Here is a 22,771-nt window from a genome sequence, read left to right as displayed (position 1 = left end):
CAGCCCTTTCTTAGACAGCCGTAGAATGTTATGCTCTAGTTCCGTGACGCAGCCAAGAAAGATACGGCATCCGCAGTCTGGGCATGTGTTCCCTGCCACTATTCAAGCTGTCAGTGGAGGCAAAAATGCTTGCCAGGAAAATGTAGGAACACAGCCTGGCTGGAACGAGGTGGGGTCGCCCTGTGTAAGCCCGGTGTGTGCTGAGCTTAGAACTAATTGAGGGTGGTATAGATCCCTTCTCTCCAGGGTTCCATCCACTGCTCTGTCTGTGAGTGTAGGCATCTTTATTGCTGCTTGAATTTTGGGGTCTCAGGCCAGAGCTGCTGGGATAGGGACTTCCTCAGAGGAGTGGCTGGCCCTCCTAAGACCAGAGGGACCAGCAACTCTAGCAGAGACTTCAAGCAGTATGGATTAAGTACAATATGTATGATTGTGCTTTGGATTCCTAGAGGAAGAAGGGGGCTGGGGAAAGTGAGGGTCCACTCAGCAGCCAACAGACCAGCTGTCTTTGCTCCTCAAATATTTGCCTCAAGGCCAGCGAGATTCCCCAATGGGGAAGAGCTTTCCCGGCGAGTCTCCCAGAGCTCAGCGCAGCCAGTACATCATCAATATGTATGATGTTTTTAGAAGATTGGGTTATAGTTGTTACCATATTACACCATCACTATCACCATTACTACCATTACCACCACCACCAAAATGACCGTCACATTACAGTACCACACTCACTGCCACCAAAACCGTTATCACTTCTATTATGATCAACACTCTCACCATCAAACCACCACCACCGTCATTACTGTAAGCATCATCACCATTATCAACACCATCATCACCTCCCATCCTATGAGGCTCCGAGACAGTGAAGTGCACCAGAGCGAGGGCCCTCCAAGGGTAACGCTTTTATGATTAAAGTCTCCTGAGGGAATGAATGGAATTTCCTCCAGCCCTACCACCAACTTCCTTCCCCTCTCCTGCGGGTTTGGGCTCAGGTTCTACCTGCTCTGGCCTCTGTGCATCCTTCCTTCTGGGCCTCTGTGAGTCCTCATTTATTTAAGAATGACTGAGTTTGGAGGACGTGATGGAAACACTGTGAGACAGTGTGATTGTAAAGGCTTAGGCAGGACCTATACCTTCTCGAGTATCCTCCAAGAATGGCTTGGCCTCCCCTGGCCTGACACCAGCATGGCCTTCAAGCTGCGGCTAAGGCTAGGCTGAGTGCCTTCCTTGATTCTGAACCTCTCCATACAGAGCTGATGAGAAACTCAGCATTATGGCAGATGTGGAACCAATCTCCCAACCCTTTGACTGAAATCTCACGTTTTCCTCTCTTACCAAAAATATCAACAGTCAAGAGTAGAGGTGTGCCTTTCAGAGTTGGGCTCACATTTTGGATCTGAGAGAATCAGGATGAATCCTGTTCTGCCACCAAAGTCTTCAAAGCCTCTTTTCTATAACATTTATAGAATCGGTTATCAATAAGATATCTGCTCAATCATTACTCACCTGAGGGCAGCCATGCTGGCTAACATTTATATGAGGAGAATTGGTAAAGGTTATGGAACTCTTCTACCTCCCCACATGTCAGACACATGTATCCACAGATGTTGCCAGGCCTTCAACAAGTCACTTGACCTCCCTGGGTTCCTTACTTGCCTGCATTTCAGGATGGTTGTCTGTGACATGCTTCGGTGAGACCTGGGAGGCAAAGACTGCTACTCTGCAGTTTTACTGATTCAGGAACTTAGACTCCAAGGCAGGGTCTGTTGTCGATCTCTGATTCAAAGCTCTGTCTGTGTCATCCTATGATCTTGGTACCATGGCATCTGCCCTGGTTGGGTGGCTGACTCCTCATCTGTCCTGTGTCCGTTGACTGCCAGGAGGGCTCGACAACGTAGCTGAACTGCCAGAGGTTAGGCTCCTGGCATTGTGTCCTTGATCCAATGGGATGCTTGAAGGTGGGTGATTGTGCAATGGGGGCTCAGAGCCTTTCCTGCCCTGGGTTTGACACTTGTGTCTGGGTCAGTGATCTTGTCTAGAATGAAGCAGATATGGCCAAACCCCTACTGTGCAGAGCCCTGGACTGGTGGCCTGAAAGCTCTGCTAGTAAATTCTGGGCTCTCCTCTTGCTCTTGCTGGGCTGAGCCAAGTCCACTGACTACTATAGTGGGGGCTTCTAGGCCTCCGGCAGTGACGTGTGCTGGGTAGCAGGTAAGGTGAGGTCCCTTGCACCTGCTGTAATGAGCAATTGTTACCACTTGGATGGCCTGAATAACATAGGTAATGTGCAGAACTCACCTTTGGGAACCAATGGGACCCTGCTGATACCTTCAGAACCATCAGGAGTCGGGCATCCAGAAGCTTCCAGGAGAAGAGGGTCCTGGGATGATGTGGAATGGTGATGCTATGGACCCACGTGTGCAGGTTTCCAAGGTGTCAGCCCTCCTATTGGCCTCTTTAGAGACAATTCTCAACCAGCTGCATTCTGCCATTCAAGGCTCTGAGCCCAGAAGGCTGCTGAAGCTCTGCTTGCCGTATGATCCACTCTGGTCCTTGACAGGCCGTTGGGATCAGAGGCACTGGCTAAACCTTGGATCCTGAGTGCTGTCCCAGCTGAGGCTAGACAGGAGAGCATCGCCTCCCAATGGGGCCACTGAGTTTTAAAAGCTGCTCCCTTATTTGCTTCATCTTTACACTGGTAACAGGTGCCTCCAGGTACCATCCCTGCGTGGGGACAGGGGCTTCTCTGCAGCCTCACCCTCATGCATCTGATTCACAGTGCCAATTTCCAAATAGGGAGCAGAGCTGGCCTTGAACAGGATGTTTTGCCCAGACACTCCCAGGGTGGCCTGCCTGGCCGTCGGAGTCTGGCCTTTATAGTTCTGGACAGAATGCATCCTCTAAAAATAACCCAAGTCCTGAACCTGTGTTCAGCCTGACGAGTGTTCAATCAGTTAGGGGTGGGCTTCTGGGTGACAGGCACAGTGGAGATGTTCCTCAGGGTCTAATTAAAGATGCCGTGCTTTGGGGAGACTGGGGTTCCTCAGGACAGACCTCCCTCATCCTTCCCCAGGCTTGTATCCACCCCGGTGTCTCCTGGTCAGGGAGTTGGGTTTCCAGGTCATGCAGTCCTCGTTTACCATCTTAAGTCCTGGGGAATCCCCCACCACTGTCCTTTTTAGTAGATACATAGAACACACAAAATTTCCATATTAATGAAGTACCATGTGGTGGTGGGGTTTTGTGGTGGGGGGTACTGTGTAGCAGAGAGGTTCCATGTGGTAGTTTTATACTGTGTGGTAGTCAGGTCCCATGTGATGGGGGGTACTGTGTGGTGGGGGGTGCTGTGTGGTGGAGGGTGCTGTGTGTGTGGTGATGCTGTGTGTGTGGTGATGGGGTGCTGTGTGTGTGGGGGGTGCTGTGTGTGTGGTGATGGGGTGCTGTGGGGGGGTGCTGTGTGTGTGGTGATGGGGTGCTATGTGTGTGGTGATGGGGTGCTGTGTGTGTGTGTGGGTGCTGTGTGTGTGGTGATGGGGTGCTGTGTGTGTGGTGATGCTGTGTGTGTGATGGGGTGCTGTGTGGTGATGGGGTGCTGTGTGTGTGTGGTGGGGGGTGCTGTGTGTGTGGTGATGGGGTGCTGTGTGTGTAGTGATGCTGTGTGTGTGGTGGGGGGTGCTGTGTGTGTGGTGATGGGGTGCTGTGTGTGTAGTGATGCTGTGTGTGTGGTGGGGGGTGCTGTGTGTGTGGTGATGGGGTGCTGTGTGTGTGGTGGGGGGTGCTGTGTGTGTGGTGGGGGGTGCTGTGTGTGTGGTGGGGGGTGCTGTGTGTGTGGTGATGGGGTGCTGTGTGTGTAGTGATGCTGTGTGTGTGGTGGGGGGTGCTGTGTGTGGTGATGGGGTGCTGTGTGGTAGTGGGGCACTAGGAGGCAGTGGGGTACTGTGTAGTGGGAGGGTACCAGGTGGTGTATCTGTGCAGTGGCGTACCGTGGCAGGGTACCGAGTGGTGGTGAGGCACTGTTGCACTTTCGGTGCACAGACACATGGTACAGTGTCTGCATTGGGCTACACACTGCAGTCTCCGCAAACACCTATTGTTTCTTCGTGTGTATAGTGTATGTGAGTGTCCGTGTTTGTGTACGTGTGTGCACATGTGCATGCAGGTATTAGTCTGCATGCATGCGAATCCAGAGAACACAGGGCGTCCTCCTCAGTTGCTCTGTGTCTTGCATTTTGAGATAGGATCTCTCACCAGTGGGCCGCAGACATCCTCCTATCTCAGCTTTCCTAGCGCTGAGATTACAGATGTGCACCTCCATGCCTGGCTGTCACACGGAGGTTGAGGATCGCCTTTATTTCCCTGTGCCTGCACTGCAAGCACTTTACAGTTATCTCCTCACTTATCTGTTTATTTTCACATCTATTTGTCTCTGTCTGTCTGTCTCTCTGTGTATGTAGTAGTCTATCTAGCTGTCTATGTATTATCTATCTACCATCTATCTGTCTATCTGTCTGTCTATCTACTGTGTGTGTGTTTGTGTGGGGGGGTATATGTGTGTGTTTATAAGCATGTATTCATATACCATTGAGGGAGGTCAGACGATTGCCTGTGGCAGTCAGTTTTCTCCTCCCACTATGTAGATTCTGGTGACAGAACTCAGGCTGTCAGGCTGAGTGACGAACACCTTCATCTCTCATGCCCTGAGATAAACTTGTTTGGATGCTGCATACAAGTAAGACCATGCATCTTACCTTTCACTGGCTAGCTTAGTGTACTTAACACAGGACAACTACTAACCTTTTTGTTTGTCTGTTTTGTTTTTTGAGACAGTGTTTCTATGTGTAGCCCGGCTGTCTGGACTCATTCTGTAGACTTGGCTGACCTCGAACTCAGAGATCCACCTGCCACTGCCTCATACATGCTGGAACTAAAGGTGTGAACCACCACTGTCTGGCTTAAGGACTAACTTTTTAATGCCTGGATATTATCCATTGTGTATGTGAATTACATTTATGTTGAGTGACATCATTGCAATGTCACTATACATGGTAGTATAGGCATGTCTTCAATATACAGCTTTCATTTTCAGACATACCCCAGAGCTGCTGGGACACACAGTCGCTCTGCTTTTCCCTCTTCGCTCCAGGATCTGCTTCATAGCCCACCACTGGACATAGCATGCAGCTTCTGCCCAGTTCCATTGCCTGGGTTTGCTCCCCTGCCTTCATCTGCCATCTCTGTCTCCAGCAATTGAGACATAAAATGCACCTCTCCTGGGCTGTCAGGCCTCAGTTTTATCTCCCTAGAAGGGATCTGTTGTTTTTTTACCATCTTAAGTTTTTGGGAGGGACATAGGATCCATCTACAGGATATAAGATATCTATAGAATAAAGGACAAGGCTGTCCTTGCATCACAGTATTGCCTCAACCTCTTTAGTACTGGATTTCTGCCCGGTTTCCACCACTGTAAGCCTCTGTCTGGTCGTATGAGCGTATGTGCCTGTTGTGAGATATAGCTCCAGAACATCTTATTTTGTTTAGCTAAATCTCAAACCCATCAGACAAAGCATTTCTCAAGCCTGGTTCTGGAAAGTGACATCCTGAGGAAGCCTGCAGCACAGACCCCTATGTGACTGGCTTGTGTCCCTCAGCACAGCCTTGGGGTTTGTCCTCATCCCAGCATGTGTCAGGACATCCTTCCTGGCAAACAGGTGACTGCTGTCCTGTTGTGTGCATGAACTCTTGGGCTCTTTGAGCTCCGCCTCCCAAGCTGGGGGTATGGGGTGTCTACCCACAAGCTGGGCCATATCACCTATGTCTACTTTAAAATTTCCAAAGGATGTCACACTTTTTCTGTGGCAACGGCACCATTTATGACCTTGCCAGCAAGCACAAATCTGGTTTCTCTGTGTTCTCGCCAGCATCTATTTCTTTTTGTTTTGCTTTTTGTAAAATCTAAATCACACTTATTTATTTGTATATGAGGACACATGTGTCATGGCATACCTGTGGAGGTCAGAGGAAAACTTGTAGAGTCAGTTATATCCTTCTACCATGTTGGTCCTAGGGGTAGAACTCAGGTCCTCAGGCTTGGCAGGAAGCACCTTTCTTACTGAGTCATTGTCTCTGTCTGCTTTGCTTAAAAAATTTTTTGTTTTGTTTTGTTTTTTGAAACAGGGTTTCTTTGTGTAGCTCTGGCTGTCATGGAAATTGGTTCTGTAGACCAGGCTAACCTTGAACTTGATCTGTCTGCTTCTGCCTCCTGAGTGCTGGGATTGAAGGCATGAACCACCTCTGCTGGACTTAAATTTTTTTTTTTTTTTTTTTTTGAGACAAGGTTTTTCTGTGTAAATGTGCCTGTCCTGGAGCTCACTCTGTAGACCAGTCTGGCTTCAAACTCACAGAACTCCACCTGCCTCTACCTCCTGAGTGCTGGGATTAAAGGCGTGCCCACCACTGCCTGGGTAAAGTTCACCCGGTCGCCTACATGGAGACTTACTCTCAGGAGCTCTGCCGAGTTTCATTGATCTGGTTCTCTGTCATGACAGTGCACACTGTTTTGATTGCTATGGACTTGTGGCTGACTGTTTTGAAATGGCAAAGAGTGACTCCCCTAATTTTGTCAGTTTTCAAATCTGGTTTGTTTCTTAGGGTCATTTGAGAGTCCATATGCGTTTTAAGAGGTTGTTTTTCTAGCTTTGCAACTTAATGCATACCAGTGGGGCTCTGCCAGGGCTGCGTGGCCTCTGCTGTGGCTTCTTTCAGTAGTCTGGGCATCTTAATCTCCCAGTTACTAAACATGGAGTGTCTTTGAATTTATTTGTCATCTTAATATCCTTTCACCTTTTGGTTGGTATTATTTGAATGCTGGCTTGACTGAAATTGTTTTAATTTTTGTTTGTGAACTTGTGGGACACCCTCATGCAGCCCAGGCTTGCCTTAGACTTCCTAGGTAACCGGGGATGACTTTAAACTCTCAATCCTCCTGCTTCCACCTCCTAATTGCTGGGATGGCACACTACTGGTTTAATTTCCATTCCTGGGTTGTTTATTGGTAGGAGATGGTTTTGTGTGTTGGCTTATGTCTTGAAACTGCTGGAGTTGTTTATTGTAGAATCTTTAGAGTGAAAAAGGGTTTTAACAAAACCTGGTTCAAGGCCCTTCCTGCCAACCTTGTACAGTTCTAGCTCCATCCGTTGCCAGCACATCTTCCAAGGAGCTCTCCCTCCTCTTACGCCTTCTTTATTTCATACTTTTTGTGGTTCTGGGAGTCAGATCCAGGACCTTCCCCATCCTAGGCATATGCCTTATCACTGGGCTGTATCCTCATCCCCTCTTAATCTTTTTAAAGCCATCTGAGCCTGTCTGTCATCATTGTCATTGTTGTTTTCCTGAACCTGGTTTCCTCATTTAACACAGTATTTTCCAGTTCTGTCCATTTTTCTCCACAAGTCATAATTTCATTTTTCTTTATGGATAAATAATATTCCATTGTGTGTATGCTCTGTCCATTCAAATGATGATGGACATCTAGCCTGCTGCCCATCCCTTTGCAAGTGTGACTCAAGCAGCAATGAACACGGCTGTGCAAGCGCCTAAGCCAACATTTCATGGATGGCAGGTGAGCATCTGCCATGCATGGAGCTCACAAACCCTGCCTGAAGCACATTTGTTGGATGGGGCACAAAGTCTGGACCTGAGGTGTCTGGGTCATAGGGGTAGGGAAAATGAGCTTCTACATCTTTGTTCTCAGTCTTGTCCCATCCTTGTGTGCCAGAGCTGGGAAGAAATGAGACCTGCCCTTAATTTTATTGCTTCAAGGGAAAAAAATGTAAGACACCCAGGTACCTAGGAAGATACATGGACTCCTCCAAATTCTCACCTTGTCATCAGGGAGAGGAACCTACCATCTTCTCTTAGGACTTTCTTCTTGACACTTGCCATGGGTCACATTGGCCTGCAGTGGAGACCCAGAAGTGGCCACTCTGCGTTGTACTGAGGTCAGGAGATCTCAAGCACCCATGGACATCATCCCACCTGTGTGCTTGCCTAGATGAGGAGTGTCTGAATAGGATGCAGGGTTGGGTGCACTTTAAAAGTGACTTTCCCTGCTTCAAAATGAGGCTGGCTTTGAGCCCCAAGCTCCTTCAGGGCTGTCTAAAATTAGCACCCTGGTGACAAGGCAGTCTTTGTCAGGGGCCCACAGCTCGCACAGGGAAGCAGGGAAATGTCAACAGCACAGTTTCTGCATCAGCTTGAGTTTTTTTCACAAGGCCAGGCAAATGGTGCTGCTTCAAAGGCCTTTAGAATCCAGTTTCTCAGTGGCTGTGTGATTAGACTGTCAAGTTCATGAGGTGCTGGCTTTGCGGTCAGACGCAGGGTAGTTCCTCCCACCAGCCAACACGGGGGCGGCAGCACTGACCCAGCCACCTCTATCTGTAAGGTTTTCTTAAAGCCCTCCCTCCTCCCCATATATCTTTGTCAAGCCGAGCAGTGATCCTGGGCTGGAGTACACTCTTGGAGGCATGCACTCACATCCCACGGCTTGCCTGAAGGCTGGGGAAGTGGGCCTCTGTTGTTGGGCGTGTTGAATATGGTACATGTACCTAAGCCAAATGTATGGAAAGATTCATCTTCTGGAAAGATAACCTTCATATTGGCTGTGCCGGTGTGGACATACCTTCCCAGACCCCAGCTCTTCCCACATGGGCCCCATGCCCTTCTTGCATGGCTGTGATTAAGTGCGGTGTGTGTGAAGGGACAGCAGATAAATGGTGGTATCCTTCTTATGTCTGTGAGCCCTAGTTTCTGGAACCCACAGTGTTCATTCCTGTGGCTTCTAGAATGGTGGATTTGGTGTGTAGCCACACTGATTTGGTGCAGGCAAGGCATGAACTATGCGTATGACTTCCCACCTGCTTCCCATGGTGGAAGAGCTTTGAGGCTTTTGAAATGAGAGCCTGGGTTCAGGATGGCAGAACCTGCAGCTGTGGCCTTATTTCAGAATCCCGGCAGATGAGACTGAATGAAGAGTGTGTATAGTTATCATCTTGCTGCTGTAACAAAACATCTGACAAAAGCATTTTGGAGAAAGAAGGGCTGCCAGGCAGTGGTGGTACACACCTTTGATCCCAGCACTCTAGACGTACAGGCAGGTAGATCTCTGAGTTCAAAGACAGCCTGGTCTACGGACAGTTCCAGGACAGCCGGGGCTACACGGAAAAACCCATCTCCAAAAACAAAACAAGAGAAAGATTTATTGGAGCTCACAGTTTGAAGGTCAGATCGGTAGGGAAAGTACAATGGCAGGAACTCCAGTCAGCTGTCACATTGTATCTGTAGTCAGGGACACACAGAGAGAGATGGATGTGGGTACCCAGCTTGCTTTGTCCTTTTTATTTGTTCTGGGACCCATGAAATAGTACCATCTGCATTCAGAGTGAGTCTGCCTACTTCAATTAACTCAATCCAGAAACTCCCTCAAACATGCCTGAGTGTTGTCTCCAAAGTGATTCTTGATTCTATCATGTTGATAGTATCAACTGCTCCAGGTGTTAAGATATGGTTCTTCAGAGTTAACCTAGGTCCAAAGCCCAATGGCAGAGTCCTGGTAAGAGCCGGAGACAGCACTGAGATTGTTGGTGGGAAGAGAGCACAGATGCTGAGTGACACAGGTCCATGTGGAGCATCACGTGAGCCCTTGCATTGGAAGAAACCAGGGAGGGGTTTCCTGAGCCTCCAGGCATAGCTCTGCCGTACCTTGAGTTAAACCTCGAACCCCCAGAATAGACATGGAGTTCATTTCCATTGGTGTAAGCCAGTCAGTTTCTGTTCACTTGCTTGACCACAGGGAACCAGCTGGTCACTTCTGAGGTTTGAGGCCAGGAGGTGGAGACTGTTGAGTCCTCTTCCTTCACTTCAGGATTCCCAGATCAGCTTGCATGACTCTCCTCAGAAAACCCCATTGCTCAGGACTGCTGGCAAGTGGAGGTCTGAGCCTGGGCACCAGCAATCTGTGGCAGCTGTGTCTGATCCACACCCTTGCCTCCCCAGGTCCGGGCCATCCGGCTATCCTTTGTTGGGGAGTTGGGCTGGGAGCTGCATGTGCCCCGTGCATCCTGTGTGCCAGTGTACCGGGCTGTGATGGCTGCAGGTGCCAAGCATGGCCTTGTCAATGCGGGATACCGTGCCATTGACTCCTTGAGCATCGAGAAAGGTGAGCACGGTGTCTATAGGGCCAAGGGAAGCCACCCAAGCCACCAGGAAGAAGCAGGGGGTGCTCCTGTCACTTGTGTCCAGATTTACACATCATCAATCTCTCTAACTCCCATCCTTCTACATTTCTCGAATCCTCCTCAATGCCTGTGCATGGAGTCTTCCATGCAGGGCTTCAGAAATGATGTTGGGGTCCCCAATAACTGCACATACTTGGACTCAGAGAGGTGAGGCACTGCCTAAATCCTGAAGGAGTGGGCTTCAGTGGGGTATGGTTGAATTCAACACTGTGAGCAACTTGAGAGATTTTTTTTGAGCTTTTAAACAAATTGGTGCTGGAGGTTAAATCCAGTACCTCACATATACCTAAGTGGAGGTTCTACTACCCCCACTGAGATGTCTCCTGAGAGGGAGACTCAGAGCAGAGTGGGCTGCTAACAAGTGGCCACCTTGCACCTTTTAAAAGGTGATGGAAGTTTATGGTGGGATCTGCATTTCCCCTAAGGCTGCTCACTCCACTTTCCATGTCCACCCAACACCCCACCCTGATGGTGCAAGGGACTGGACAGCTCATGGGACTCCAGGAGCTCATAGAGGGAGCCTCTGGACACCAGGATCCACCCCATCTCCCCGGGCTGTCCAGGTTGCTAAGCAATGAAGATTTGGGGACTGAGTAGTTTGGGTTTGGGCAGCACCCACATGTGTCTTTGAAAGAGTTGGGCAGCTTAGCCGGACACTCACCTGCAGCTTCCTTGCCTCACAGGCTACCGACACTGGCATGCAGACCTGAGGCCTGATGACAGCCCCCTGGAGGCAGGCTTGGCCTTCACCTGTAAGCTCAAGTCCTCAGTGCCCTTCCTAGGCCGGGAGGCTCTGGAGAAGCAGCGAGCTGCAGGCCTCCGCCGACGCCTGGTATGCCTCACTGTAGAAGAGTGAGTATCCTGGCTCGGTGGGGAACTGTCTACACTGAAGGGTGGCACTTACCATTTCCAGTGACAGCCCCTGGGACTAGCACATCCCTCAGGTCTGCCTCCTTTTCACAATAGCCCGTTGCAGGTGGAAAAAGTGAGGCCCAGAAGATCTATCTACAGCTACAACATAAGATCTACATGGTTTGCATCTTATGTTGGTAAGAGCAGAACTGGTGTTCAAATCGAGACCCCTTAAGGGCCCAGTGGACCAGAAGTGGATCAGAGGCTGGAGTGTCAGTAGGGCCCCAGGGATGCAGAAAAGGTTCAACCCACTCTAATGAAGGCATTTAGAAGAGAAAGCTGCTGCAGCCAGGCTGGCTCCTCTGGGGTGAGTAGAGTCAGGCTGGTGAGTTGGAAAGGTGAACCCTACTTACAAGCCAGTGGCCCTGTCCTTTTACAACCATCTCCTGGCCCCTTTCCTTTTAAATCTTGATGAGGTAGAACTGTCCTCTATTTATAAATAAGGGCCACAGTGTGCTGGAGTCATGGACTCATAACCACTCACACAGCAGAGGTAAGAGGAAAGACCCTTTCTGGGGAACTTGACCCTCCATCTGCTCACCAAGAAGCAGCTTGGGATGTGTCATTGGGAAGGTGAGTTTGGGTTCCACTTGGGCCAGAGTTGGCAGCTCACAGTGGCACCCAGAGGAATTCTCACAGCAACTATCTCCAGGACGCGGAGACGGCTTTGGGCTCGCTGCTTTGCAGCTGACAGTCGGCCTCAAATGTCACCACTTACCCCAGAGTGTCAAGTGTGATAAGAGGCCATGAGCAGACTAGGGTTTGTCATCATACTGTGGCTTCTCCCTGAGATCTCACCCACTCATCTAAGGGCTGCCTGGCTTGGGCAGCAGGGTCCTCTCAGGTAGGACAGACCTGTGTAGCCCCTGAGCCTCTGTGATGCTTCTGAAGGCCAGTGTTTAGCTCCAGAGCAGAAGGTCCTGTTCTGGCCCTTCCTTACTGTCCCTGCAGCTCTTGGCTGCCAGGCACACAGTGACATGTACCCACTTTGAGAGGCCTTGGGTGAGCTGGGAGCCTTCATGACTCCAGTTCAATCCATGGAGAATGACCAGAGAGGATAGGGAAGGAGGTGTTCACAAAGCCTTCTTCCTGACCCTCATCATCATGGGTGGACCCCAGATGGTGTGGCTCTGAGTTGGAGACCCACGAGGGTATCTGAATCTGCTCTGACCCTTGTCACTTTGAGAATGTTTGAGCCCAGGATAAGAGTCTGCAAATGGCACCAAATGTTAGCATGATCTGGGTATTGACATTTCTAGGTTTTAATGGGTTTCTTTTTCCTTTTGTCTACCATTTTGAATTTTCAAAACCTTTGGTATTAACATAGTACATTGACTAAAGAAAAACCATTTAGGTAAATGTACCACAAAAAGCAAATGACCAGAGTACTATAAAATAAGCCCACTTGGCAGTTAAACGAACTAGATTCAACATAAACTCTATCAAAACTCCAGTGGAATTCTTCATTGAATTAGAAAAAAAAACCCTGAAATATATATGGAAGCAGAAGACCCAGAATAGCCTGAGCAAAAACTGAGAAATGAAAGGCATCATCACAACTGACATCACATTGTACCGTAGAGCCATAGTAAGAAACCAGCATGGTCCTGGCACAGACACAGACACATAGACCCATAGAACAGAATAGAGGATCCAGAAACAAACCACACAAGTCTTACAGTTGCTTGATTCCCAACACAGGTGGGTTCAAAGCTACATTAGAGAGAAGCAGCTTCTTTAATGAATGATGGTGGCAAAACTGCATATCTACATGTAGAAGTAGGAATAGACCCCTGATTTTCACCATACATGAAAATAATCCCAGAGTGGATAAAAAGATTTTTTTTTTTTTCTGTGTAGCCTGGCTATCCTGGAACTCACCCTGTAGACCAGGCTGTTCTCGAACTCAGCACTGCTTGCCTCTTCCTTCCTAGTGCTGAGATTAACGGTGTATGCCACCACTCCTGGCTGGTTGGTGAGATCTTAATATAACACCTGATGCTCTGAGACTTCCAGAGGAACACTGAGGGAAGGTACCTTTTTGAGTGGGACTCCTGTAGCTCAGAAAGTCAGCACAAGAACTGATGACTGGGTTGCATGAAATAGAGAGTCCACAGCAAGCACCCTGCAGGACGGGAGGGCCCTGCCAGCCATTCATCTGACAGAGAGTATATATACTCAGAGTTCAAGAACAGCAACAAATTAAACACCAGCCCCACACATAATCCACTGAGGAAGTGGGCAAATGAACTGAACAGACAGCTGAAAAAGAAGAGAAATGCAAATGGCCAATAAACATATGAGAAATTGTTCCGTGTCTTCAGCTATGAGGGAAATGCAAACCAGAGCTATGATGATATTCTTTCCTGCTCCAGTCAGAGTGGCTGCCAGCAAGAAACAAAATGGCAGCAAATGCCAGGGTGGATGCAGTTATCCACCGCTGCTGGGAGTGTGAATCAGCCGAGCCACTGTGGCAAAGGGACTTCCATGCGACTCAGCCTTGCCCTCCCGGTGTACAGCGCAGGGCTCTGAGTCAGCCTGCTGCACAAGTGCTTGAAAAGTCACGTTTACTGCAGCAGTGTTCTTAGTAGCCAAGATATAGAACCAGAGTTCTATATCTGGACGGACGAATTTTATTTTATTAATTTATTTTTTTAAGACTGTATTTCATTATGTAGACTTGACTGGCTGGAACTCACTATTATAGGCCAGGCTGTCCTTGAACTCCTATTGGTCTGCCTGCCTCTGCCTCCTGAGTTCTGAGATTAAAGGTGTGTGTCAACCCTGCACAGCCCAATAGATGAATTTTAAAGAAAATATGGTATACATACACAATGGTATATTATTTACTTCTAAATAAGAATGGAATTGTAGTTTCACCTCTCTTTGGTGTGGGGTTTTATGTCTTCTTTTATTTTAAAAACTCTGTGTGTGTGTGCCACATTTGTACAGATGTCCACGGAGGCCAGAACCTGTCAGATCCTCTAGAGCTGTAGTTACAGATGGATGTGAGCTAATGGGAGCCGAACTTGGGTCTTCTGGAAGATCAGCAAGTGCTCTTAATTGCCAGGCAATCTCCAATTTTTTTCCTTTCTTTCTTTTGAGACAAGGTCTCATTATGTATCCCTGACTAAGCTGGAACTCTCTATGTGACCCAGGCTGTCCTTGAACTCACTAAGCTCCACCTGCTTCTACCTCCCAAGTTCTGGGATTAAAGGTGTGTGCCACCACACCCAGCTTGTTTTATTCATTTATTTTAGTATTGTGTGTATTGTGCATGCACATGGGTGTGTGAGCCCATGTGTATGTCCACAGAGGCCAGTGGAGGGCATCAGCGTCTTCTGTTACTTGCCAGCTTATTGCCTCAGGACGGGTCTCTTACTGAACTGAAGGCTCACCGATTCCATTGGATTGGTCAGCCAAGAAATCCTCGGGATCTACTTGTCTCCGTTCCCCGAAGCTGGACGTACGGGCCTATGCAGCTGTACCTTCCTTTTTTTTATTGGGGCTAGGGGGCTTGAACTCCGGTCCTCAGGCCTGCACAGGTGTTCTTATCCAGAGTCGTTTTTCCAGCCCTGAATTTGTACTGATTGCAAGAAGATGGACGGAGCTAGAGGGCATTGTTATAGAAAAGAGATAGGCTCAGAGAGAAACTCTGACTTTTCCTTAGTGTGTGACACAAATGTGTGTATATGTGTGCATGTTGCTGTATATATATATGACATGAAAATAGAAGGGGAGGGGCTAGGTGGGTAGAGAGACAGGACAAGAGAGGGTGTCTGGGTGGATATGAGCACATATGTACACATATGATGATTTCACAGCGAAATAGAGCATTTTTCTTTTAAAAAGATTTTCTTTTCTTTTATCTTATTTGTGTGTATGTGTTTTCTGTGTGAGTGTGTGCCATATGTGCATGGATGACCACAGAGGTCAGACGAGGGCATCAGATGCCCTGGGGAGTGCAGTATGGGTGCTCAGAACCGAACTGTGGCCTTTTATAAAAGCAGTGATTGCTCTTAACTGCTGAGATATCTCTCCAGCCCCCAATTATTCTCTACAATTAATATAGACTTTAACAAGGTAGTTAAGGATTTCTACTAATTCTCCCTTTCACTCCCATCCTGTCTTCCTGTCACCCCAGGTCAGGTGTTGGGCTATTGGGAGCTTGCAAAGTCCTGGTAGGGTAGCTATACTCACGAGGGGTATGTGGTCTTGTGGGTGCAGTCCAGCTTCCTTGTCTTTTCAGGCTGTGTTCCCACCTGTCTGGGTTCCAGCCTCTTCTTTTCTTCTTCCAGAGAGGTGCCTATGTTTGGCTTGGAAGCCATCTGGAGAAACGGCCAAGTGGTGGGCCATGTCCGGAGGGCTGACTTCGGGTTCACCGTGAACAAGACAATCGCCTATGGCTACATCCGAGACCCCAGTGGTGGTCCGGTGAGCAAACCCTGTTCCTTGTCCCTTCCCAGGCTCCATACCAGATCCTCAGTGCCATGCCTGTGTATACTAGGAACATAAGAGGAAGGAAGCTAGGAAGGGAGGATGATCGCCCAGGCCTGGTCTCCAACAGAGTCTGTTTTCTCCTTTATCTGACCGGGGCAGTCCCAGAATTTTCTTGATCAAAAAGAGTTGCAGGGCTGGGACAACATTCCCTGGTCTTAGAGGCTAGCAGACCATCTTTGCCCTGCCTCCTCAGCCCAGATACCTCAACCCCAACAAGTAAGCCAAACCCAGGCTGCAGACTGGACAGCCAAAGGAGGGTGCCAGCCACGTCCCCAGGGGAAAAGGGGTGGACTTCACTTTTTCCTGCTCTCCAGACATGGGTTTAGAGATGTGGTGGGTAGTACCATTTTCACACCACCTAAGCATTCCTAGAGGGATGTGTACCTTTGCCCAAGTCTCACCAAAATCTCCCATGCCATGATCTCAGCCCCAGAGGTGCTGACCGGGCTATGCCTTCTAGCTGACTCTGCCTGACACTAAGGAAAGTTGGGTTACAGTGTCCAGCAGAATGGAAGGAGGAGGTACCAGGCTAGGAAAGAGGGACAAACAAGTGGCTCCCATGAGGCCTAGGGGTAGCCTGACTTCTGGAGCCCAGGTGGGGGTGGGTGGCTGCCAGTAGGGAGGAGTCTTGTGTTGGAGCAGGAGGCTCAGGACACTGGTTTTAACTTGAAGCTGTGGTTTCTTCTTGCTCTGTGACTGCGGGCCGGGAGTTTCTCTAAGAGCCCCAGCTTTACCTATAGAAAGGGCACAGGCTCCCACCCACTGAGTGGACCTTGATTGACAGTTATCAAACACTGCAAACCAGCCTGGGACCTTTGGTGGTTACACAGGACTTCCTTTAACCCTGAGAGGCCACCGCCTAGGTCCCAGCCAAGGTGAAATTAGCAGATCATTTGCTGGTGCCCAGGCTTGGTGGGCAGGGGAGGACCTACGCCTTTCCTTTCGAAGAACTCTGGGTTTCTGATAACCAGAGCCCAGGGGGCCCAGCGTGAATCCCACACAACTACAGAGCCCGACACCGAGGGTGATCAAAGGCGGCCCGCTGCTGGGATCAAGCTTCTAGAATATTCATGCCGGGAGAGGGGGCGGATGCTGCGCCCAGCCCATTTATCAGTTCTGTGTGGAGATAATCCACATTTCTAAGTAAGACTAAAGAGGCAGGGGCAGTTTTGTGCCTCGTGGGTGTTGGTCAGCTGGGCTGGGTAGTCCCAGAACACATGCCTTTCCTCTGCTGAAATCCACCAGCCTCCCAGCCATGTAGGGAAGTGCGGGGCAGAGGCCTTGCCCCTGAAGATCCCATAGCTTAAAGGGTTGTGTTTTCTTTTTTCTCTTTCTTTTTTTCTTCTTTCTTTTTGCATGCCTTTTTAAAAAAATTCTATCCAGTCCTGAGCAGCCACCAGGAATGAGGGGGAGAAACGGCCCTAGACCCCTCCAGCCTGGGTCTGGAGTCTTTACTTTACACAAAGAATCACTCCTTGGGTGGCCTAGGAGCATTTCTCCCTCCAGCACAGTAGAGTGTCAGGCTACAGCACTCTCCCAAGCCTGAGGAGCACCTGTTCCTAGAGCTAACAGCTCCAGAGGGAGCCAGATGGGAGCTGGAGGAGGGTCTTGGAGGCCTCAGGGGCCATGCTGTCCAGAAAGCTGTTCCACTCACCCTGTCCCTCAGGAGAACATGTCTGGCCACTGGCCCCTGCCCTATAGCAATGATGTGTTTGTCTGACTCTAAAATCCATCCAGGCTCCTGCCTGAGCCCCATCTTCGAAGGGATCTGGAAACAGGTCATGGGAACAGGTCGTACAGAGGAAGAAGTCTTGCTGGCTATCAGACCCAGCCTTTGATGAGCTCAGATATTCCTGTCTGGCTTATGAGCATAGGAAGAGCATATGATCTACTGTTCTTGGAAGCCCCCTGTCTTAGGGAAAGGGCTTGGTACAGGGGTCAGTTTATTAGTGAGGTATGAGCAGGAAACACTAGCCCCCCCCTCCCAGTAACAACTGAGTGACCCTGACTGCCCTCTGCTCCTAGGTCTCTCTGGACTTTGTGAAGAGTGGAGAGTATGCCTTGGAGAGAATGGGGGTCACCTATGCTGCCCAGGTTCACCTGAAGTCTCCCTTCGACCCTGACAACAAGCGGGTGAAGGGAATCTATTGATGGGTGGCAGGGTAGAGGCTGCCACTGCTCAGGCCATCGGAAACTGCCTCGCTTTCCACACTGCATGCGGACTCCTGCACTGCACAAACATCCTTGTGTCCTGAGACCCAGGATACAGGCGAAATACAGACTTCCTCACATTTAGCCTCCATCTGGTCCCACTAACCAGGACTGGACAGACCACTATGTTCCTCCTGCCAACAGACCACAGAGTGGTCTCCAGCCCAGTCCTCTCAAGGTCCCTGTGAATACCTCAGGTGTGTGGTTAACTCAAGGTAGGAGCCATAAAGCAGGCAAGCTTCCCCTCTGTTCCTCACTTGGCCGCCTGGCAATGGGCAACCAGAGCACTTGAAGAGTGGTGAATCAGGAGAGAGTGAGCAGGGATTGATGAGCAATGTCTGCCACGGGTATAGGATGGAGAGCACAGAGGCAGGTGTTGGACTGAAGCAGTCCTTCCCCAGGATCAATGCCTTTCAGACCAGAGAGAGGAAGAAAGCTCTTGCCTTAACCTTCTAGTTCTGCAGGAGAAAAGCCTTCTGAGAGTGGTCAGCCTCTGGGTGTAGGGGGGGGGGGAGGTGTAGCATGGGATTTGGATTCAGGAACCTCCATTACTTACACAAAAATGCCAGCTTCTGCCTCAGTTTCCCCTTAAGCAGTAGCTCATGGGTTCAGGGACACCATGCTTACTGTTGCACAGGACCCTGCTGTCATGTTTCTTTCCAAGGTCTTGGGTCTCTGTCACAGACATATGGCTTCCTGCTCAGCCTCTGCTGAGGGGGCTGCTCCAGCTCAGGTCTATGAGAGAGAGTGGCTCCTCCTGCCGCTCTGTAACCATCTACACCTGCCTGCATGTCAGGAGTGACCCTGGCCCACCTTCCTGGGGTGAATGTCCATCATTTTTCTATAGACCCAGTCTTCTTCCTTTGCTTCTCACCCTGACTGAGAAATTAGGTTGCGGTGGCTGCCCAAACAAAGGTCTTACAGTTCATGCCTTGTAGTCTAGGACAGCAAGAGGCAGATTCTGTGGTAGTACTGAGCCAGGGTCTCTAAGCCCAAAGAAGGCAGCAGAGGGGAGATCTGGGCACAGTTGTCCTGGGTGGGCTCTGAATCTTCACAGGCTTACACACCACACCCTGAGCTGGAAAAGGTCAAGTTAATAAAACTGAAACCATGGGAAGATGTGTGGGGTATAGCTGGCCTTTCAAAAGCAGATCTAGTCCCCTGAGTCTAGGGAAGGGCTGATGGCGGGAGGGTGTGGAGTCGTCTCTGGATGACTGAAGGAACACCTGTGCTCTCCTGGGACTACAGTGCTGGCTCTTGGATAACATGAGTTTTGTGGATCCAAGGGGAAGAAGAGGGAGGAGTGAGGAGAAGGGAAGGGGAAGAGGGAGGAGAGGGGGATGGGGAAAGGGAGGGAGGTAAGTGGAGCAGGGAGGGGAAGGGAGGAGGGGGAAAGGGAGTGAAGGAAAGGAAAGGAAAAGTGGTTGCCAGATTGTCCAGCCTCCCCCAGCCCCCCATCTGTAGTCTGGCCAAGACCCCTGGATTGGGCCGATGACCACATGCAGCTCACAACCTGTCCTTGGGGATAGCTCAGGACAAGAGAGGTCTGAGTGCTTTCCCAGCCTAACTCATTTCTCCCAGACCTTCACACGCCTTTCCCATGCCTGCCTGCCTCCATGATGCGCAATCCTTGGAAGGATGTTGGGCCCCTGAGTGAGATCAACTGTCAGGAGTCCCCTCCCAAGCTCACCTGCACATCTGGAGAGTCCCCGAAGTGCCTTTGCCCAGGGCATCCCATCCTGCATGTGTCACACAGACCTCAGGCCTGCCTTCCCACACTGCTAATCGAGAGGCTCATCTCATAGTTATATTTTAAAACGTTTTCTTTCTGGAAAATCAAACAAACACACACACACACACACACACACACACACACACACACACACACACACTGTGGCTGAGCACTGTCTATCAGAAATTACTGGAGAACTGATATGAAAGTGCCTGAAGTGTGGAGAACGGTGTAGCTGGCAGAGGAGGGAGAGGACAGGGGTCTCGGTACCCTCAGATGCCTCAGTGAGGTACAACAATATTGAGGTTCAGAGGCTTCTGGGTGGGGCTGTCACTGCAGAGGAGGGAGACAGGCCACGTCTTGCCCAGCTATTCTTCATGTATACACACAGGCCCCCGTCCTGGTCTCCCTTACACTGAGCAATAATGCTTTCTTTAGGGCTGGTAAGACGCTTGGCGTGTAAGCTTGAGGACATGAGTCTGGATCCCCAGGACCCATTTTTATAACTAGCACTGAGAGTCAGGGAGGACTCAGAAGCAGGCAGATGCCCAGAGCCTGCTGGCCACCCATCTGAGCCAATCAGTGAGATCTAGGTTTAATGAGTGGGCTGGCTGGTTTTTTGTGTTAACTTGACACAAGCTGGAGTCATCATAGAGGAAGGAGCCTCAGGTGAAAAAAAAATGCCTCCATGAGATCCATCTGTAAGGCATTTTCTCAATTAGTGACCAATGGGGGAGGGCCCAGCCCATTGTAGGTGGTATTATTTCTGAGCTGGTGGTCCTGGGTTCTATAAGAAAGCAAGCTGAGCAAGCCACAAGGAGCAAGCCAGGAAGCACAACCCTCCGTGACCTCTGCATCAGCTCCTGCCTCTAGGTTCCTGCCCTGCTTGAGTTCCTGATCTAACTTTCTTCAATGATGGACTATGATCTGGGAGTGTAAGCCAAATAAACTCTTTCCTCCCCAGCTTGCTTTTTGATCATGGTGTGTTGTCATAGCAATAGAAATCCCAACCAAGACAGTGAAAGGCCCTATCTCAAACAATAAGGATGAAGGTGACAGAGGAAGAGAAATGAGATCAACTTCTGGTCTCTGCATGCATGGGTACACATGTGCTTGAACACCCACGTGTAAGTATACACACATGGAGAATGCTTGGGCTGGAGAGATGGCTTGGTCATTAAATGTTAGACTTACAACCAGAAATACAAGAGAGAGCAAGGCCAGCATACTATAGCACACATCTTCTGTTGGAGATGGGAGGGGCCTCTGGAAGAGTAAGATGCCCATTTCTCTGGTAAAGACTGAGGTCTTGGTAGCAAAATGTCTAGGCCACTTCTGCTTTTTTCCCTCCCGCACATCCCAGAGGCTTCCTGTGCATGGTGCTGGCACAGGGCCATGTCCCGTTAGCTTGCATGGAGGACAGCAGAAACGTTTGGAGAAGAGGGAGGCACAGACAGGTGGTGGACAGCAAGTCACTCCTCTGTCGTGCCCCTGAGGTGGCCTGACCAGCTTGCTACCTGTCCTAAGTGGTGTCTCAACCATTCAGCCTGCAGAGAGGGACCAATCGATGGGGATGTCTCACTCGGCCTCAGCTGAGGGACTGCCTGGAGGAACAACCACGGCCCTGGAGCTCCATCCAGCCTGGTTGAGCCTGTGCTTTCATCTTACCTCTACCCCATGGGGACTCAGAGACCAGAGGGACTGCCAAGGACTGCCCTGAATCCTGTCCTGTCACTCTTGAGGGTAGGGGTGAGCAGGCAGGCAAGAGGTTCTGCATCCCTGGGAAGTGAGCTAGACAAAGCCCACAGGCCCTCTGGGCCCAATCTAACATGGGCAGAGAAAACTCAGGCTGCCCTTGGGCCGTGGTGAGAGGCAGACAAAGGTGGGCATCTATGAAGAGCAGACTTCCTGCTGGCCCAGCAGAAGACTTCCTGCTGGCCCAGCCACTTGTGACCCAGACAGTTGTGGATCCAGTCTGGTCAAATAGCCCTGAACACAATAGCATGTGGCCCCCTCCACCTTGGGTCACAGCCCACGTTCTTTCTCCCTGACTTCAGTGTAAACTTGCTGAGTATCTAATCACCAAGCTTGGGCTGCCTGGGCCCTGAGACTCCCAGCCTCTTCTACCGAAGACCTGATGGTGCCTTTTCCTGAAAGTAGGCACTTTGCATGCCTGGCCAGGGTCTTGGGTTCCCACTACCAAGCAGGCTCCAGTGCAGCCAGCTGAGGACGTTAGACAACTGGCAAGCCCACAAATGTCTGTGTATGCAAGCTTAAGCATGGTAGGAGGCCACTACAGTTTGTAAAGTGCCACCAGTTCTGTACTGGGTGAGAAGTCTCCACCTTCTGCAACACAGGTGGTAGGTGCCCTCTGGCCTCCAAGACAATAATGCCAAGCAGCTTCCCACAATGATGGGATGCTGCCTTGATGCCCCATCCAATGTGCTGAGTCCTGACATGAGGGAGTGCTACCAGAAAGGGGTCTGGAAATGTTCTCTCTCTCTCTCTCTCTCTCTCTCTCTCTCTCTCTCTCTCTCTCTCTCTGTGTGTGTGTGTGTGTGTGTGTGTGTGTGTACTTTTACGTCCATGCACATACATGTAAAAAGAGCCCAGAGGTCAACCTTGGATTTTGCTTTTCAGTTGTCTAACTTGTTTTCTGAGACAAGGCCTCTCATTGGAACCCAAGGCTCACTGGGTAAGCTAGGCTGATGAGATCTATACCTCCCTGCACCACAGAGCTAGGACTGTAAACATGCACCTTCACATAGGTTCTGGGGATTGAACTCAGGTCCTCGCACTTGCATGACAATGGTTTTGCCGACAGAGCTGTGTCCTTGGCCAACTTCTGTCTCACTTTAGAGACAGAGTATCATGCAGACCAAGCTGGCCTTGAACTCTGTTGTGTAGCTGAGGATGACCTTGAGTTTCTGAGTTTCCTGTTTCCACCTCCCAAATGCTGGGATGACAAGTGAGCTCATGTTACTGCACCAGTTTTATGTGATTCTGGAGAGAGAAGCCAGGGTATTGTTCATGTAAAGCTAAGTACTTCACCAACTGAGCCACGTCCTAGTCCTGGTGCTTATCATTGTTTTTACATTAATCTAAATAAAAATTAAATAGCTAC

The 22,771-nt window shown here is 49.8% G+C and overlaps 1 protein-coding gene across 3 annotated transcripts in view; it reads left to right on the top strand.

Annotated features, from left to right (window-relative positions):
* Window positions 1-20,610, top strand: part of Sardh (sarcosine dehydrogenase) — a 62,181-nt gene extending 41,571 nt beyond the window's left edge. For all 3 annotated transcript variants that reach the window (XM_021651929.2, XM_060389750.1, XM_060389749.1), the window contains exons 19-22: window positions 10,051-10,213; window positions 10,976-11,144; window positions 15,503-15,638; window positions 17,730-20,610. In XM_021651929.2, coding sequence (XP_021507604.1) covers window positions 10,051-10,213; window positions 10,976-11,144; window positions 15,503-15,638; window positions 17,730-17,855 — 594 coding nt within the window. In that variant the 3' untranslated portion in view covers window positions 17,856-20,610. The remainder of the gene's footprint in view (window positions 1-10,050; window positions 10,214-10,975; window positions 11,145-15,502; window positions 15,639-17,729) is intronic.
* Window positions 20,611-22,771: the final 2,161 nt, after the last annotated feature.

This window comes from Meriones unguiculatus, chromosome 8 (assembly GCF_030254825.1).
Source record: "Meriones unguiculatus strain TT.TT164.6M chromosome 8, Bangor_MerUng_6.1, whole genome shotgun sequence".
Taxonomy (NCBI): domain Eukaryota; kingdom Metazoa; phylum Chordata; class Mammalia; order Rodentia; family Muridae; genus Meriones; species Meriones unguiculatus.
This window is presented reverse-complemented; position numbering and strand designations above follow the sequence as displayed.